The sequence below is a fragment of the Neophocaena asiaeorientalis genome, unplaced genomic scaffold (genome assembly GCF_003031525.2).
Source record: "Neophocaena asiaeorientalis asiaeorientalis breed wild unplaced genomic scaffold, Neophocaena_asiaeorientalis_V1.1 scaffold100, whole genome shotgun sequence".
NCBI classification, from domain to species: domain Eukaryota; kingdom Metazoa; phylum Chordata; class Mammalia; order Artiodactyla; family Phocoenidae; genus Neophocaena; species Neophocaena asiaeorientalis.
In genome coordinates this window covers 6,177,270-6,197,530 of record NW_020173955.1, presented here as the reverse complement: position 1 = coordinate 6,197,530, position 20,261 = coordinate 6,177,270, and the positions used below count along the sequence as shown (strand labels likewise).

The 20,261-nt window shown below is 32.9% G+C and overlaps 2 protein-coding genes across 8 annotated transcripts in view; one reads left to right on the top strand and one right to left on the bottom strand.

Moving 5' to 3' along the window:
* VRK2 (VRK serine/threonine kinase 2) overlaps positions 1-13,517 on the top strand; it is a 90,279-nt gene extending 76,762 nt beyond the window's left edge. For 2 of the 3 annotated variants that reach the window (XM_024752990.1, XM_024752991.1), the window contains exons 11-13: positions 849-1,015; positions 6,195-6,356; positions 13,169-13,516. In XM_024752990.1, the coding sequence (XP_024608758.1) occupies positions 849-1,015; positions 6,195-6,356; positions 13,169-13,489 (650 nt within the window). In that variant the 3' untranslated portion in view covers positions 13,490-13,516. Of the gene's footprint in view, positions 1-848; positions 1,016-6,194; positions 6,357-13,168 lie in introns of all 3 variants that reach the window. The other variant, XM_024752992.1, reaches the window with a different exon arrangement.
* Positions 13,452-20,261, bottom strand: part of FANCL (FA complementation group L) — a 77,599-nt gene continuing 70,789 nt past the window's right edge. For 4 of the 5 annotated variants that reach the window (XM_024752995.1, XM_024752996.1, XM_024752994.1 and 1 more), the window contains 7 exons: positions 19,300-19,450; positions 17,017-17,100; positions 16,432-16,477; positions 16,273-16,354; positions 15,291-15,407; positions 13,896-13,967; positions 13,467-13,593 (listed from right to left, as the gene is read on the bottom strand). In XM_024752995.1, coding sequence (XP_024608763.1) covers positions 13,558-13,593; positions 13,896-13,967; positions 15,291-15,407; positions 16,273-16,354; positions 16,432-16,477; positions 17,017-17,100; positions 19,300-19,450 — 588 coding nt within the window. In that variant the 3' untranslated portion in view covers positions 13,467-13,557. Of the gene's footprint in view, positions 13,594-13,895; positions 13,968-15,290; positions 15,408-16,272; positions 16,355-16,431; positions 16,478-17,016; positions 17,101-19,299; positions 19,451-20,261 lie in introns of all 5 variants that reach the window. The other variant, XM_024752993.1, reaches the window with a different exon arrangement.

Genomic DNA, 20,261 nt, shown 5'->3' with positions numbered 1-20,261 from the left:
AAATGCAAACTACATTTGTTGTAAAGTGGCTATATTTCCAATTTTTGGTTACTGACTCTACTTGTACTATATTTAAAAGTTTGTAGTTCATAACTTTTTTTGTGGGGAGGTTACTGTACCATTCTAGGGAAGAGAAAAATTAAAAGGTGGCAACTTCTCATCCTTGTGCTCTAAATCAGAAAGGCTATGCCATGATTACACTGGGCTAGCTAGGTATGCAGGACTTGAGCGAGGTTCGGCAAATTCTAGTCAGTCACGGCTAAAACTGTAGAATTCAAGGTCATTTCTAAATGAACTGTTGTAATCTCAAAATCAAAGCCTTAATTACAATTTGCAATGATTTCTTCCTTTAAAGTAAGGACGTTTATAGTATTTTTTGTTTGTTTTTTTTGTTTATAGTATTTTTAACTGAATTTTTAAAACTTCAAAAAACTTATTTTTAACTGAATTTTTTAAATTTCAGAAAAAAGTGTGAAGCATGGCTGGTTCTGTTATATTATTCATGTATTTCTTAATAGTTACAACCTATAAATCAAAATCACTATAATTTTAAAAATTTGCTTCTTTTGATGAGTGAATTGTAAACATATCAACAAAGATATGTTTTTAAAAAACTAGTTTCTCCCATCTTATCCAATCTGTAGGTCACTAGATTTCAGTCATTTTTGGATATCATTTAAAGAGTACTTTCCTGTTGAACTGTTCATTCTTAGTTTCTTTGAGGGGGGTGTATGTGTGTGTGCGCACTTGCTTGTGTAAGAGAAAAACAACAGATTTTGAGAATATTGGAGTTTTGAAATTTTTTTCCCATTACGAATGACATATTAAAAAAATTTAATACTTCACAGGTGAAATAGCCCAGTATTTGGTATGTGCTCATAATTTAGCATATGATGAAAAGCCAGACTATCAAATGCTCAAGAAAATTCTGAACCCAAGTGGAATACCTTTAGGACCACTGGAATTTTCCCCTAAAGGAGAGAGCTTAAATGTGCGTCCTCCAAATAATCAAAAGGTAAGTAACAGTCCCTTGAATCCAGTGATGACCTTCTGTGAAGCTTATGTACCAAATGAAGTTGTTTTAGGTGTCAAAATGAGTCTGACAGTCCTGTTTCTTACTTATATCTAATGTTTATATCCCCTGAGCTCTGAGAAATTTTATTGAAGGTTCCTTTGACTTGTTGTCTTTAAGAGAAAAATAGTAGGATCTGTGGCCTGTTGTGTATTATTAAAGAAATAAAGCAGTCACTGATGTCATAGAGATAGGACTAGGGTAAGATATGGAAGGTGAATCCAGCTTTATTCATGGAAACCTTTTTTTGCTGCTTTTCTTCAGATTTTCTTTAGTCATCCCTGTTTTTGCTTACCCTTGGCCATAATTTGGTGGTGGTAATAATATTCTTAAATTTTACCGGAATATTTGTATGTGCTGATATTTCAATCTATAGAAACAATTCGTTTTTGCAAAAAGTTATTTTTTAAAGTTACACCTTCCACTTTATCTTCCAACTGACTCCCTCACAGCAACATTTAAAAAAAAAAATTAGAACTGGAAACAACACAAAAGAATTAGAACTTGGAACATTTTTTAAGAAGGTGGGAGAAGCCTGAGACTGCTATCAGCAACATTACTGGACAGGCAACTAAATGTCTAATCCTGCCTTGACACTGGCCCATGTGCAAAAAAAAAATGAAAAAAAAAAAAAAAAAAAAAAAAATGGAGGGCTTTGTTTCCTGATGCATGTACATTAAGGTAGGGTCAGGATGTCATTCATTTTTAATATTTCTTGTGAACTTTGGATCATCACAAGTATTCATGAGCCAAGAATGCAGGATGCAAACTAACGTGACTGATAGGCTGCTAGATGAATGGTGAGTCAAGTATCAGTGCACAGATGGTTCTGATTTGCTGAATTTTGTAGCTGCTGCAACTGAAGACATAAAATATCCTTCTAGTCATAAATTAGCTCTTTGGAAGCAAAACCTTGGCACCAGAGCTTTACAACCTTCAATTAGTAGGGAAAGAAGTATTTGAATGACTGTGGTATTGACATCTGTAGGCCTGCATAGTAATCATTCCTAATAGAAGAGAATATCTGTTTGAGGAGGTTTTGCATGGCTAATTAACTACCAGTGAGAATATGTAATTTTTTCATGATCTCCTGATTGTCACCTTTCTCTCATGATACAATTACATTTTATTGTAGCAAGTGCCTCACAAACCAATTGTCAGCACTATTTACGTATTGCAGAAGGCAGAACAAAAGTTCATGTTTAATAAAAAGCCACTGCATTTTGATCTTAGTAATTACTGAGACTTATTTTAACAGTTTTATTGACTTTTGTGTTTTTACCACTTTTGCAACAAAACAAAGAGCCATTTCCTTGACATAGTATTTCCCTTGCAGTAACAGCCAGCACTTAATCTACACTAATTTAAGTAGATTTTTTCCTTTTTTGTAGTTTTTCAGTTTTATAAACTTAATTGAAATATAAAAGAAGCCATTTAAAAAACTGATAGCTATATCCTCTGATATAAAATTCTAATTATTACCCACCAGAATTTTCAGTTTCATCAAATTCAAAGGATGTTTGTTGTGAAACCATTTTTATATGCAGAGATAGAACATAAAACATTTTTTTCCAGTGAGCCTCAATCAAAAATATTCTATTCTTCCCTTTTGATTAGAGTACTTTGATTATGAGTAAAAAGAAAACACTAAGAATAGTATGCATTCTTAAGACTTTAGCTAATTTCTGTTAACAATATGATCAGCCTCAGTATATAGACATTAAGATGAATCGGGGATATATTTCATAGCAGATCAATATTTACTGAATAATGACTTTATTTCTGTAGTATTTTGAGTACACTAATATATTTGATAATGATATAGGTTCACCATATGTGACCACACCTTAAATTTTTTATTTTTAAATTAAGTTGACAGATTTTGAAATACTGCAAAAACCAAACTTGAAAATGATCAAAAGCACAGTATGATAATGTAAACTGTCCTGAACTCAGTTTTCCTAAATGATCAAGGATAGTTTCCACAGTTGATTGCTTCCATAACAAAAATCATTTTTAAGTCCAGAATGAATACCAATCACATGGCCCCAAATTTCTCTCTTTTTAGACAGAATCCCCTCATTAGTAGCTAAAGATATTTCTTGTTACTCTATACATGGATCTAATTATTTAACAAAATAAATAATGAACTCTCGACTTGTAATTTTTGGATAAAGACACTTAAAAAGAAGTCAGTGGACCAGGAAACATATATAGTTAGATAAATAAAATGTTTCTATGATTCAGTATTCAAAGGAAAGTTATGAATGTTTAATTTTTTAAGTGTTATTTCCCTCAGTATAAGTGGTTTGTGCCTTTTAAATTTAGTAGCTATAACAAAAATATGTTTTTGTTAGGTATTATAAGATAGCACATCACCATAAGAATCTCAGCAAACTTATAGCATCTTTTTGCAAAAAAAACCCAGAGGGATTTATCCAATACTGGGTTTTACTAGGCATCATAAACTGTTCCCTATAAGCTGAACCTTCTTCTTGAAGTCCTCAAATACTGTTACTGGAGTTAAATTGGAAATGAACTTTTTGTCAAGGTAATAGAGATGTTGATATTTTTTCCTGAAAAGCAAATCTTTTGGGACCTTTGCCTTAATCAAAATGGTACTATGTATAGCTGATATTACTCTCTAGTAGTTCTGAAGGCTCTGGCATTGTCATATTAGAAGAATCTTATCATCAGGGCTACCTCAGTCTATTTATGCCATCCATTGGGATGTAATGTCCAAAATTCACTGAAGGAAACCATATTCAGTAAGAATGCTTATTGAGGTGAGCTAAAGCTCCAGAATTCCTGGATGAGAATGCTAAAGCCAAGCTGGAAACCAGCATTACAGGAGGCCTCAATTCAACCCTTGAATAAGCCATTTCCTCAAGAGCCAGTAGTGGATCCTTTTATCAGTTTACCAATATCTCCCTCCTTATTCTGATGCGTGAATCCATTTTGTAATTTTACAGACACCTGAGCACAGTGAGCCACTCATCCTTCCTGAACACTTTACTAAGGCAGAGGAGTAGCTGTAGGTCATAGTTAAAATGTTCAAGCTATCCTACATTTCAGACAAGAAAAAGTTTGTTTCCTCATTCACCCGGAATCTGAGGTTCGTATAGCAAATCCAGGGGTGAATAGATTATTACTGGTAGTAGTAATCTTTGTATTGAACTTAAAAGCTTACAGAATTCTTACTTGAGCTTTAATTCTCAAAATAATTCCATTAAAGTTGTCTTCATATTTCTTTTCTGTATGAGAAAAAGAATATAAATTCTTGAGTATAAGCACATTTTTGTTACTGAATTTTAGGAGTCCAAAAGTAGTCCTTATTTTGTAGAACAGTATGAAGTGCCAATGAAGAATTAAATAAAAATTACTTTATTTGAAGAGCCTCTTTCTGGAAAGTGACACACATTTGGATAGTATCCTTCTCTTTGATTATGTGGGATACCCAGAGTGTCTTCTATATTTACTTTTTTATCTTTGAGAAAGTTTTACTCTGTTCACAATTAAGGGTTAGACTTCATGATTCCACTTCACTCTTACCATTTTAAAATGGTAGAAATAGAAATTTTCCATAAATTGGACATCGTTTTGTTTATTAGCTAGAAGTGCTCATGGCAGCACAACTTAACCATCCAGCCAACTGACAGCAAATCCAGGAGGCATTGTCTCTTCCAGGAGGCCTCAGAGAGGACTGGAATATATTAGACCGAATTTTGTTTGTACATCAGAGGCTCCCAGGCCAAAACCTGTTATACCTAAAGTGCCTAGCATATAGGAGGCACTAAAATTCTCAGTATCTCAACTAATCCTTTCTGTCACAGAACACATTTCATGATGATTGGCAAGCCAGTGTTTTATTAAGATAGAACTATGTACAGCAGCCTTGGGAAACACTTTGTTTCACACTAGTGGTATGATGGGCATTTATTACCAAGATAATTTCAATGGAAAACTGGCTCAGAAGGTGGTTACACATGAATTTTCCTAGGAGTTGGGGAGAGTTGAGTGGTAGAAATAAAGAACCCCTGAGTGACCAGAAAGCAATTCCAATTTTCAGGTTACTGAGAAGCAATGGCTTTGCTATCCTTTGAGAAGCTGGAATCCAGGAGGAGGGGTGAATAAAGAATGGTGTTGTGACAGTTTAAACCTAGCCACAAAACACCAGCATATTTTAAAGGGAAGGAGTGAACACACTTGGCAATAGAAGCTAAAAGTTGAGAGTCTACAAATTAAGGTTCTGCTTGCTCAGCCAATGTAATTTATTCTCTAGTTTGGCACTGGCTACTCCATTATTTCCCCTTGTACTGCTCCTATCTTCTGCCCCCTATTTAACCCATGAAAAAAGGTGATGGCACTTTCAGCTGCTGTAAACATGAAGCTGCTGAACAAATACTTCACATAAGGATCTTCACTGTGGCTTTCAATCTTCCAACTGTATTGTGGGATCTGCCCTGTGTCTACTTCAAGGTTATTGAGAGTCAGTCATCCCCCAGATAACAGCACGGTATGAAAAAGAAACCTTAGAGACAGCAAGCTTGTTGTAGAATTTAACTTCTGATACTGGTACACAGTATTAGATGACATGGACTGTTATTCATCTGCTCAAAGGTTAAATTACCTGTATAAGAAAGTAAGCAACATCATAAGCTCCTTTTGTATGTTCACATTAATTAGGCTCACTTCAATGATAGAAAACTAAGATTCTAATTAATAAGAATTTAAACTAAAAAGATGTCCTGGATCCACTCCCAGCAAAGGTTAATAATGAATTCATGTGCAGTTTTCATATGTGACAGTTTCCTGTAAAAATGCTGTTTTCAATAAGCAAATTATCTATAGAGATAATTTCTAAAGAGTGCACGACAGTGACACTGATTTTTACTGGTCTTGTCCCATTGAGGAGAAGAGGCCTGCTTTATAGTGACACTGTCTCTACTGCCAACTACTGTACTTTTCTGTAATTTCCATTTGTTGGTTTCCTCTTTATTTCTTCCTTTTTTCAAAGCTTGGCAAGTATAAAAGTTTCAAGAATCTGGACATGAATGCATTTTTTTTTTTTACAAGTGTCAGAAGTTTTCCTTATATATTATTACTTACTCTGTATCAATAGGTTGATTCACGAAAGGCTGCAACAAAGCAAGTCAATCAGACGCAAAATAGGTTACTAGAAAAAAAAGGCCACAGTGAGAAAAGTGCTGAGTCCTGTGCAACGTGGAGAAAAGTGCAAGAGGAGGAGAAGCTGACTGGGTTGTTCAACAGTGAAACAGCACAGGTGAGAGGCGTTCTGTTGTTGTTGTTTCCCTTAATATTATATTAGAATATGCCCTTTGGGAATAAAGACTTTTATTTTCTTCTGAGGGCCAAGGTTGTACAGTTTTGTTAAATGAGAAAGGACAGAAAATATCCTATCCAGTGGATAAAATCAAAGCAGCCAAAACCAGTTATCATAGAAACAGAATGACAGTGAGCACACTTGCATGCAGATCTGATTTCTTTCTTTAGCCCGAGAATCTAATGAAGTGCACTTGAATTTGTTATGCCATCTACCACCCATGAGGGACTCACCCACCATACTCCATACTGTTACGTTGGCTCCTCCAGTCTAACTCATAAACAGCTGTGAGAGGGTCCCTGTCACTGTGGTTGTATTTCAAAATGACGGACTTTTATATCATCCGATCATTTGTTTGGTTAGTGACTCACCTTTAGCAGATGCGTCATTCAAGCAACAGCAGAAGTCTTTCCTAATTTAACCTTTTTTGACAAGGAGAAGCATACAAGGTATTTATATCTGCAGTGAAAAAAAATTTTTCTCAAAATGGCTAACATTTTATATGATTTCAACATCATTTTCCAAATGGTTTCAGGTAGTTTACAATATGGAACAAGATAATGCCCCCATCTTCTATCTCCTCCCATGCACCCCCCCAAAAAAAACCAATTGGTTAATAAGGCAGCTGGGATGTTAATCATTAAACTGAGCACTGAATTTAGCTCTGAACTTCCTGGCAGCCAAGGCAAAAATTAGAAGCCTGCAAGTTAGGCATTTCTCATCTAACTAGCAAGCATACAAGTTTATCTAGAGAGAAAAATGCTTTTTTTTTTAGTACTAATAGGAATCTCTTGCATTTATTCTGTTATAAAACCACAGTAGCATCATTTCCTTTTTATTTTATTTTCAAATTGATACAAAGGAATCTACTTCAAGAGGACACATTTTATAGTTCCCATTTATAAAATTGAAGACAAATATTGCTTGGTGACAAAATTTAGATATTCTTGAGTGCTCTTTTTCAACCCTCCATTGTATAACTACGTCATAATTTGCATATCCATTCTCCTATTAGTGGGTACCTGGGCTGCCCGTGTCTCAAGCCACCATGAATTATAGTTGCTCTGAATATTCGGACACAAGTCCTTTTATGGATATGTTTTGTTTGTCCTGAGAAGTGGAATTGCTGGGTCATGGGGCAGATGTATGTTCAACATTATAAAAAGCTGACAAATACTTCCCACTCTATACTCCCATCAGTAACGTATGTGAGTTCCAGTCATTCCACCTCCTCCCCACTATTTGGTGTTTGTCAGTCTTAATTTTAGTCAACGTGTGTATATTAGTATCTTGTGGTGATTCCAGTTATCTTTATCTGATGACCAATAATTGTGAGCACTTTTTCCTGTGCTGACTGCCCATTCATATACCTTCTTTTGTGAAGTGTCTTTTCAATTTTTATCCATTTTTATTTGAATGATTGTCTTTCTATTATTAACTTGTAGGAATTCTCTATATATTCCACATATAAGTCTCCTGTCCAATGTCTATATTGTGGATATGTTCTCCTAGTGTGCAGCCTGCCCATTCATTTACTTAACAGTGTCTTTGATGAGCAGGAAGTATTTGTTTTTATTTGAAATTCAGTTTATCAATTTATTATTTTTTTCTGTAAAGAAATCTTTGCCTACCTCAAGGTCACAAAGTTATTTTGTTATATATATTTTTAGAAGGCTTATTGTTTTAGCTTTCATATTTGGGTCTATGAGCCATCTCAAATCATTTGGGTATGGTGTGAGATAGGGGTTGAGGTTCCTTCCATATTGAAAGCCAGTTACCCCAGTACCATTTCTTAAAAAGATTTTCCTTTTCCTAATTAAATTTCTTTGGAGTGTTTTTCAAAAGTCAGCTGACTATATAAGCATGGGTCTATTTCTAGACTCTCTTTTCTATCAGTCTATTCCACACTGTATCAATTACTGTAGGTTTACAGCACGTTCTGAAATTAGGTAGTTTAAGTCCTTCAACCCCTTTCTTTTCTTCAAAGATGCCATGGCCATTTTAGTTCCTGGTCCCCTCCATAAAATGTAAGAATCACCTTGTCAGTTCCCACTAAACAGCACAATGGGATTTTAATTGGGACTACACTAAATCTAAAGATCAGTTTAAAGGGAAATGAAATCCCAGCAACATTGAGTTCTCCAGTGCATGAACCTGAGACTTCTATTTGTTTCTTTCAACAATCTTTTGTAGTTTTTAGTATAGATATCCTATACATCTTCTATTAAAAGTATTTCTCAATATTTTGGTTCTTAATCCTATTGTATATGTCATTTTTTCAAAAATTTTATATTCCAGTTATTTGTTCCTGGTATATAGAAATAAAATTGATTTTGTATATTGACCTTGTGTCTTGGGATCTTCCTAAAATTCACTGATTAGTTCTAGTAGTTCTTTTGTATTCTTAGGATTTTCTACATCATCAATCATGTTGTCTGTAAATAGAGTATTCTTCCTTTCCAACATGTATGCCTTTGATTTATTCCTTTCATGTCTTATTACACCTGCTGGGACCTCTAATACTATACTGACTACCCAATATAGTAATGAGAGTGGGCATCCTTGTTCCTAATCTTAGGGGGGAAAGCATTCATTCTTTCACCGTTAAGTATGATGTTAGCTGTAGGTTTTTCCTAAATGCACTTTATCAGGCTGAGGAAATTTTGTTGTATTTATAGTTTGTTGAAGAATAAATTTTAGTCATGAATGGGTATTGTTTTGGGGGATGTGTCGAGATGATCATATGATTTTTCACCTTTACTAGTATAATGAATTGCATTGATTTTTGAATGTTAACATTTTATTTCTGGAATAAATTCCATTTAGTCGTGATGTGTTGTCATACTGAATTCAATTTGCTATTTCTCCGTTATGGATTTTTATATTTACATTGTTGACAGATAGTGGTTGGTAAATTTTCTTTTCTCTCAATATCCTTGTATGGTTCTGTTTTCTAGTCATTATATGTTACATTAGAGGGAAGTGTCTATTTTCAGAAAATGTCTCAGTAAGATTTGCCTTTCATAAAAATGACAGTTTAGAAAGAAAACTATCTAGGACTAGAGTTTTGTTGTAGTAAAATTTCAAATTATGAATTTACTCTCTATCACAGATAATAGTGATTATTAGATTTTCTTTTTCTTCTTGTGTCAGTTTTGGTAATTTGATCTTTCAAGGAATTTGTCCATTTCATTTAACTTGTCAAATTTGTCAGCACTGTGTAGTTCATGATATTCTCGTTATACTTTTAATGTCTTCTTTATCCATTCCTGATAATGGTAACTTTATTCATTTTGCTTTATAGTGACAGTCTCCCCAGTCCTAAACCATGGAACGCATTGGTCTTTTCTGCATCACTATAGTTTTGTCATTTTGAGCATGTCAGTATAAATCAGACTATACGCTATGTAACTTGTTGAGATTGGCTTTCTTTCACCGTAACACCCGTGAGATCCATGCAAATTTTGCATCTATTGATAGTTCATTCCTTTTTATTGCTAGGTAGTATTCTGAGGTATGGATGTAGTGTTGAAGAACATATGAGTTTCTTCCAGTTTTTTGCCTTTCACCATTTAGTATGACGTTAGCTGTAGATTTTTGGTAGATGTTCTTTATCAAGTTGAAGTTCCCCTCCATTTCTAGTGTATTGAGAGTTATTATGAATGGGTGTTGAATATTGTCAAATGCTTTTTTATATCTATTAATATGACCATATGATTTTTCACCTTTATACTGTTACCATGGTGGATGACACTGATTGATATGTGAATACTGAAACACTCATATTCCTTGAGTCAACCCCACTTGGTCATGGCGTATTATTCTTTTCATTTGTCATTGGGTTCAGTTTGTTAGTATTTTGTTGATGACTTTTACATCTCTAATGAAGACTGTTGGTCTGTAGTTTTCTTTTTATTTTATTGTCTTTTTCTGGTTTTGGAATCAGGTAATGCTTGCTTCATAAAATGAGTTGAGACATCTTCTAATTTCTGGAAGAGATTGAATAGAATTAGTGTTTCTTTTTAAATGTTTTAGAGAATTCTCCAGTGAAACCGTCTGGACCTAGAGATTTCTTTTCCTTTTTTAACTATGAATTCAAGTTCTTTACTAAGACTATTCAGATTATCTATTTCAAGAGTGGACAGATTTTCCTATAAAGAGCCAGACAGTAAATATTTAGGTTTTACAAGTCATATGGTCTCTCTTTTGTTCAACTATGCATTGTAGTGCAAAAGCATCATATACAATAGGTAAACAAATGAGTATAGCCGAGTTCCAGCAGAACACTTACGGCACTGAGACTTGAATTCCATGTAATTTTCAAGTGTCACAAAGTATTATTTCCAGCCATTTAAAAATGTAAAAACCATTCTTAGGCGGCAGGTTCTACAAAACAGGTGTTGAGCTGGATTTGGCCTGCAGACCACAGTTTACCACCCCCTAATCTATTTCATCTTGAGTTATTTTTGATAATTTGTGCTTTTCTAAGAATTGGTCTGTTTTGCCCAAGCTGTTATATTTTTATTTGTAGAACTGTTCATAGTATTCCTTTATTTAAATTCTCTAAATGGAATTGAAGCCTATAGTAATATTTCTTTCCAAATATCAGTAGTTTTCTCTCTTTTTTGGTCAGGTTTATCAATTTTATTGGTCACAGAGCCAGCTTTTGAGTTTTCTCTATTTTTGTTTTGTCAATTCCATTGATTTCTGCTCTTATTTTTATTTCCTTCATTCTGCTATGTATTTATTTTCTCTTTTTCTAGTTGCTTGAGGTAGAAAGAAGCCTCAGTTACTGAATTGAGACTTCTTTTTTAATATAAGTATTTAGTATTAGAGATTTTCCTTCTAACACTGTGTTAGCCATGTCCCATATATTTTGAGACGTTTTCATTTTCATTCAGTTCAATATATTTTTAAGTTTCCCTTGGGTCTCTGACCCATTCCGGAGTTTTTAAAATTTTTCAAATGTTTGAAGATTTTCCTGTTATTTCTTTCCTTCAGCTTGATTTAGGTGTATTTTCCTTTTCTTTTTCTATTTCAGGTGGAAGATTAGGCTACTGATTTGAAACCTCTGTTTTTTCTAATATAAGCATTGAATGCTATAATGACCTACTAAGTCCCATTTTAACTGCATCCCATAAATCCTTATATATTGTATTTTAATTTTGTACTTTCCCATGAGACTTCTTTTGATGTCTTGGTTATTAGAAGTGTGTTGTCTAATTTCCAAATGTTTAAAGATTTTCTATTACTGATTTCTAATTTATATTATTATCTGAGAACATGCTTTGTATAATTTTGTATTTGTTAAGGTTTATTACATAACCCCCAGGATATGGTCTATCTTGGTGAATATTCCAATTGCGATCGAAAAGAACATGTACTCTTCTGTTTTGGGGTGGAATGCTCTATAAATATCAGTTAGATCCCATTGGTTTGTGTGATCTAACCTTGCTGTTTTCGTCTAGTAGTTCTCTGTTAATTACTAAGACTGATGTTTTCTAGTAAGGAGGATTGTGAGCTGCTGCCCCTTTGCTGTCCCTTGCTTAATGCAAGGCAATGGTGGTCAGTAGGGCTATGTACCAGTAAAACTTTACTCACAAACAGGCAGCTAGCCAATGAGCCACAGTTTTCCAACCCTAGCCAGACTGTCTCTCCCAATCACAGCTCTCAGTAAACTGAAGACGGCTGGTGGTTAAATCCTTTGATGAGTGCCTTCCCATTTGACATCATTTGTTGTTGCTTAAAGAGAGGTAAGGTATTTAGGTCGCACAAGAGATGATTCTATCTTGAAATTTTAGTAGTTTGACTTCTATTACCTAGACGGGGATTAACTAGATCATCCACTTCTACATGTAACTTATATGTAAATGCAGTTTAGGTTAGCTTGCTTATGGCTCTCAGCCTTTAGAAATATGATTTGATGGTGTATTTCTTTTTCTTTGTGCAAGAACAATGCTTTATGGGCCTACTGGAGTAACCATTAACTCATTTTGCCTTTAGTGAATTAAGCTGACAAAACTTTAGGAAAATTGCATTCATGTGACTTTGTTAGCTCTCAGGCAGTAAAGAGTAGTTTATAGTTATCTCAATAATTTATTTCTTTTTAATGGAAAAGCTAAAGAGCCTTCAAGACATCTCTTTTGACACAGTGAAACTGAAATTTGTATAAACTGCTTGATTCCTTTTTGCTTAGGAGTTTAGGGTGAGCATCTTTTCTTAGATAAGCTTCTGGACAAATAAGATTTTTACCAGCTGTCTTCTCGATGTCTGTTATGGGAAGATGTCAGTCAATCTCTGGTGCTCCAGCAGGAGGCTACAGGGGGCAGGCCACTAGCTAAGGCCAGTCTGTGGGTGCACAGCACTTGCACCACCATCTTGCTCCAGTGCTTCTAGTATCTTTAATTATTACCGACCAAAAGTCCTTCTAATTATTACTGTCTTATCCCCCATAAGATTAAGCCTGTTTCTTTTTCTTGCCAAAAAATTCATTTTTTCGTATTTTTAGACGATAAATTATTTAAGAAATAGCCTACTTCTTGGTTTAAAAGAACCAATCAATCAAGTTAACCAGATTTGGTCATTTGATGCTGGTAAGTACTTTATAAACACTTAAAATCAAGAACCTAAATATAAAAAGCACACAAAAACTTGATCTTGTGTAACAAATTTTATTTAGCATTCTTATAGAGTACACAAAATAAACACTTGGATAACTCAAACCTAACAAACACATATGTATTTTCTCATAGGAAAGCACAAGGAGAAGACAAAAATACTGTGAGTCTCAAGAATTTCTGAATGGAGTAAAAAGTTCTCCACAAAAATCCAGCTGTATACAGTTCCCTAATTCATTTTATGAACCCCATCAAGATTTTACCAGTCCAGAGATGTTCAACAAGTCAAGCTCTCCAACTGGTATGGAGGTCACAGAATTAGACAGTTCTACAGGATTTTGGCTTACACTTTCCCAGTTTACTCTTAGTGAAGAGATAAAGGCAGATGTATATTATTATGGCTTCACCATTCTTCTTCTTTTGATATTAGTATGTCTTGCTTTATATTTTCTCTAAAGATATCAAATAAAATCCTTTTGCTAATTTAAGTTTCCAGTTCTTCACAGAAATGTTGCATTCTTATTTCAGGCTTTTCTCCCAGACATTTTCAAGGTAAGTGGCTTATAAAAAGACGAATGCTTTATATTAGAGATGGTGTAATGACAGAGTTTGGAAAATACTTTTTAAGGTTCAGATCACCTAGGAAATCTAGAAAAGGGGTTAACTTTTTTTTGATCAAAGGAGAAATCTGAAAATTAAAATGTTAATAGGGACAATTTATCTTAGAAAATTTTTTTAAATACATAGATTGACAGATGTTTCCAAAAATTTTATATACCCTGATATACTATACAGCTATCTTCTAAAATATATTACTAAAAGCTAGGCACATTTTATGAAATGTGATTAATAATTTGCTTACCTTACTACAATATGGACATTCACCAAATATGACGTTAAAACTCTGTCTGCTAGTCAGTAGTCCTCTCAACCACTGAAGATTTTAAAAAGAGAAGAAAGGGAGCAGTGTCAACATGATTACATATTACAGGTACTCCAAATAAATTTTTCTGTTTGAGTGCATTATATTTTTATGCCAGATGGTTTGCCGCCTTAATTTTCTTTTGCAAGAGTAAGAGGAACATCTCCTGAGCCAATACCAAACTACTAAAATGCTGAATAACAACAAGGGGAAACCAGTATGGATTTCAAGGTCTATACCACTGATTTATATGCAAATTATAGGCCCCTTTAAGAATCTGATAAAAAGTATGCACCTTCTCTACCCCAAAACAGAGGTACACAAAAGTAACTCCATGGGGTTCACAGACCCTCCCTAAATCCATTAATCACAAATTAAGAACTCCTGCTATAAAAGATATCCTAGGCTCTTTAAAATTTAGGTCTTAATTCTGATCTTAATCACCAATAGTAGGGTTAATTCTCAATCCATTAATTACAAGCAGGAGGCAATCCATTTTTAAAAATTAAATGAATTTTCATTATTACAAAAGAAAGCACATGTTCCCTTAAGAGTATCTCTATAATTAGACCTAGTATTTTATGATTTTATATAAGGTAAATTGACATCTCTACCTAAATTCTCCACTGTTAAACTGCAGCTAGCACCAGCTAGCACCAGCTGCTATCTCTGATCACAAAGATCAGGAGGTAATATCAAGGAAGTTTTTAAAAACTGAAAGCTGCAAGTCATTTTGTATATAGATGCACGTACAGTTAGTCATATGTCCATTGTGCCCTAAGATGAGTGCTAGAGAGCAAGTGACTGCAGACAGGAAGGAAAGCAGACTTCTCGTGTATACAGTAAATAAAGTGTCATTGACTTAAGAGTGTTGTGAGTTATTTAGATCATAAAATGCATTCTTCTCAATATCGAAAGTAGGATTATTACATTTATTCTATAGTTAAATATAGCCTGAAAAAGTAATAGGTACTCTACAGTACTAGCTCCCTTTCACCTAATTGCCACCATTACTCCTACTTGGAGGAGTTTACAGAGTTTGCATTGTGGTTACATGAGATATTTACAGAAAGATTCCAATGTTCCATCAGTTTAATTTGTTATGCATCAATAAACAGTCCATGAGTATATGCTAGATACATTTTCCCACTTCTTGGATACTTTAGGACATTTATAAATTCATTAGTAACCACAAAGAAATAAAATACACATTTGGAATGAACTGTTGTTAAAGGAGATAATGGCAATAAAAGATCACTATTGCTTTTAGATTGTTTAGATTTCAAATATGCATATTTCCTATGCTGTTAGTCTTACTGATATTTTTATTTTTACCTCATATAAACATATTTGATGGAAAGGCTGTCCACACTGTGAATTATCACACACTTGATCAGGAATGGCACCGTTAAGTTGATAGGCATAACAAATTCCACAATCCATAGAAAAATCCTTCAAGAGAAGAGAAATATTGGGGGATGGGGTGGTGGGAAAAAAATATTTATAAGAATACACAAGGTGAAATTAAAAAGTGAATAATATGGTATTAGATACTATTAAATTTTTATAAAGGTAACTATATTGCTGTTACAGAAAATACAGTCACATCACTATTTAACACCTTAGAAAAGCTATCTGTAAGAGAGGGCTGCCTTTTTCATCCAATAAATAATATACATATACCAAAAAGCAGATTCTACTTTTGGCTCACAAGATGTTTCGGGCTTAAATAATATTCCCACTATGTACATCAGTATAATGCCACTGCAGTATGCAAAGACAGAAACTGACATTAGCTGGTGATTATACTAAACTTCAAAATTCTGCAACTAAAGGAAAAAGACAAAAACATCCCCACCACTTTAGTAGTCTACATTCTTAGCAGCTTTGTCAAAAATCAATTCTTAGTTTATTTTTGCAGTGTAGTAGTGTCTATTCAATTTTGAAAAACTATGCTGCCAACCTTCACAAACACTTGTTTCAAGCTAATTAAAACTTTATTTCAGTCATCCATAAGCAGATAGTATAGAAAATCCAAACATCTCATTAGCTACATTGGACCTTTCCCCTATTTTTAATAATAAAGATGTCATTAATCACTTTACTGCTACAATGACCATGAAAAAAGTACACTTATAACCACCAATCAAAGGTTAACAAGTTCTTTGATGCAACTGCCAATTGCAGTTCAGAAGTCCATTATAAATATTCTTCCAATTCCTTCCCTTTCAGCCTCATTTTTCTCTGGTGCCTAAAAGAACATTTGACTTTCATTATGCAACACTGTTTGGAATATCAAAGCACTGATAAGACTTACAGATTTTTCCAGGATAGCACGAGCTGGAAAATCAATTTCTAAAACATCTTTCAAATTTTGTAACAGGCTATTTTCTGGATCCCTGAAAACATGAAAAAAACCTGTTATTGAATTTGTAAAATCATAGAAAAGTAACAATTATATTGCAAAGATACCTACCACAAATGTATGTTTCTGCTCAGCCTAATTCCCAGGGGTTTTACCACTTCAAATATTAAAAAAAAAAAAAAAAAGTTTAAGAATTTAGGGTTTGCTGCTGTCATTTTGTAAAGTCACATTTGGCACAGAATTTGTCTCTTTTTATTGAGCTATAATTGATAACACTGTATTACAGATTTAGGTGTACAACATAGTGATTTGGTATATGTATATATTGCAAAACGATTACAAGTTTAGTTAACATCTATCATGCAGTTACAAATATTTTTACTCTTGATGAAAACTTTTAAGATCTAATCTATTAGCAACTTTGAAATGTACATAATATTTGTTAATTACAGGATTTGTTTCCTAAGTACGTGATTAGAAAATCTAAATCATATATATTATATATTAAAACACAGAAGTACACAGTTCACAATGAGACATTTTCATTTAAGATGTTTACCATTAATATATTAATATGTTAGAATATTTAATTACAATTAATATTTAATTATAATATGTAATTACAATTATTTGTCTACAGTGGTAGACAAATATTTTATAATTCTGTTAAAAATATTTAAACCTGAGATCTCATACCATGGTCAGCTCCAAGAAAACAGCACTCAGGAAGCATAGTAGGATGCCTGGGGTCTACTTCTATATGTATCGAAGCATTAGTCCCTAGAATAAAAGAATATTAAAGCTTTTAGAAGTAGAACAGATAATGAAACAAAAAATAAAGGAGTATTTGTCTGGGTACTTATTTCACTGTATACCCAAGGAAAGATTAACTAATTGTATTATAGTTTTTTATAAAGGTAAATATACTACTAATTTATAATTTAACAAAAAGAAGTAATTTGAAAATTTTGATCATGACTAAAGATTTGGGGATCCCAAGTTTCAAAAAACAGAGCCAATCCATAAGTTAATGTGATTAATTTAGATACGAATTCTGGTCAGAATTGCATTAAAGTTTGAATAAAAATTTTCTATGGAGTGATAAAAATCTTTAATATATAAAAATTACAAGTTTAAGAAATAATCTAAGTGATATCGTAATATTCTTGAAAAGTAATAGAACAAACATAAAAGACTAAAAATACAATAAATGGTAAAAATAAATGTTTAAGATTTGAGTTTTATAAAAACATTTTCTGCAATCTTTATCTCCCTGTGAAGCTTTCCTGGATAAGTTAACAAAGGGGTCAATTCATATTATTTTTGGAAACTGTTCATTTAATAACAAAAACAACTAACAGTTTACAGAATCTAAGGAAAAGCTATTTCTACTTGGCACTAAATTCTTTTATAAATTTTAACTGTACTAGAGTATGTACAAATTTCAGAAATTTTATTGTTTCTGAAGGTACACAGTGTGGTTGTTTAAGCTTAATCTGGATTTCATTTTTATGGTAAAAATGTCTTGATAAATTCTATACACTATAGAATAATCCTCTGGCTCAGGTTGGCAACAATATAAATACAGTTATTACAGATCTAGCAAAAAGAGGTAATCAAGTAAAATAAAAAAGTAAGTCCAGGTAATCAATAAGAAAAACAAAATTACAAAAAGTTAATTTATAATTTCATTGGTTAATGCATTTTTTACATGAACACATATTCCATGTTAGCCTTTATGTCACCTAATGGCTCCAGAAAGTACTTTCACTTAACAACAATGATCGTATTAACTAGTCTTTTGATTACTTTGCTGAAAACCTGGTCCTAAAAGGGCAAATCAATGCCTGAAGAAAAAAAAGGAGCTAGAAGGTAAATATAGGGAGAGTGAATAAATACCAGGTTGTTTATGCTGAACAATGAGAAGTAAGAAGTATATTTAATCATAACCTAAGAGAAATAATTATTTTAATGGGGCCATTAAGATAATAAATTACTGCACTTCTTTGAAGCAAACATTTTAGTATCTACTTGTTCACAAATATACCATAACTTGGTTAATTATTCCAAATTAAATACTGTTAAGACTTTTTCAAACTTGATAAGTAACAGTACTGTCTGTAGAACTGCTGCGCAATTATACTTTCCTCTTCTCATAGTAACATGTCACTTTTCCCCCCAGATAATCTATTATGCCTGGGTAGAAACTAATTCGGATATGATTCACATCAAAATATCAAAATATCCTTCATAACTATATAGTATTTACTGTGAACTCAAATATAGTTTAAAACATCTAAAATCTTGAGAGGTTGAGCTTTAAAATTGACTTCATGTATTGCTTGCTCGTAATGAGAATACATAAAACAATCATCTCATAGTAAAGAGAATATGGTAATATTTCCAGGATGATATTTATGGTTATTCCACATCTTATTAATTTCATATATTTACAGTAAATTAAATACTTAAAATATATTCAATTATTATTTTGTAAAGCTTTCTTTTTACTCTTCAATGGCATGCATGACCCACTTCAGGTTCTTTTACCCTCCTCTATATTTCTGTCAGAAAATACTTCCAAACTTGTTCGTACTTGTCTAGTTTCACGAATGAAGAATTCATTATTTCTAACACAGTTCTTTTCCTAAGTAATGGAAGTTCTGAAAAATCTACTCCACAATTTCTGTGCTAATTGAAAGCTAATTAAATACTATCTCTGAATGCTACTTCCATGGATTAGATCATCACCTTTTGTAATGAAACACCTCAGTACTTGCCCTTTCTACTTGAAATAGTCACATTTAAATACATAGTAATAAAAGAAATCATAGTTCATCTCCCAAAGTTTTAATAGTTGACTTCATACAAAAAAAGTCATCTAAGAGTCCAATGTCATCTTAGATTCATTTTCCTAAGTAATATAAAATACAATCAAACACCTTTTTAAAAAACCTCCTTAATCCTTTTTTACTCTACCTAATGCAATTCTGCGTGCTGTAGCACTCCTTGTAGGTTTTTCCGGCTCAAGTACCCAAGTCTTCTCATCAATTTCATCCATAACATCCCAGAATGCCTTCAGTGATTCCAGTGCTGCCAAAAACTGACTATGAATGCTTATTAAGGAGCTCTGTGAAAAGACAGACGAAAGCTGAATAAGCTGTATGACACTATCAATAGTGGATTATCTTTCACTTAGGATACAACTCAGTTTACAAGTTTTAAGCTCTGTTTCATTTCAGCTAAAACTAGACTCTAGTAAACAACAGTCAACTCTCCCTGCTTCACATCTCTTCACCACTACTAGTATTAACAGAATTCTTTTTTGATTGTCACTGGACTGTGCACTTATCAAGAAAGAACGCTTTTTACAAACCATATTTATTAGGATGCATTTTGTACTATATGTATGGAAAGGTATACCCTGTATTAATAATTACTATTATTAACGTATACAATACACATTTAGCATAGTGTCTACAATTTTAGTATGAAAATATTTTTATTTTCGCTCAGTTATCAAGTTAAATGCAGTGCTATTTGTAATTTGATTAAATTACTTTTATACACTGTTAATAAATAACTTTGCAGACTTAATTAGACAAAGAGTATGAAAAGGTTTTACACACTTTTAAAGAATTCAACAAATTACAAACAGGATTTCTTTTGATGTTAAATTTTTAGCCAATCTCTGAATGCAGTATTTCAGGCATTAATCCTTTATGGGAATTAAATATATTTTCACTAAATGACAAGAACTAAAGCCATCATTGATTTTAAAAATCAATTCATAAAGTCAAGAGTTTCTTATAAAATAATGTGGTATGGTTAAAAGATACAACCATTTACTAAATATTTTATATAAAAAGCCGTCAAAACTAAAACAGTTTTAAAAAGAATTAAGGATTTTTTTTTTTTTTTTTTTTTTTTTTGCATAGAGT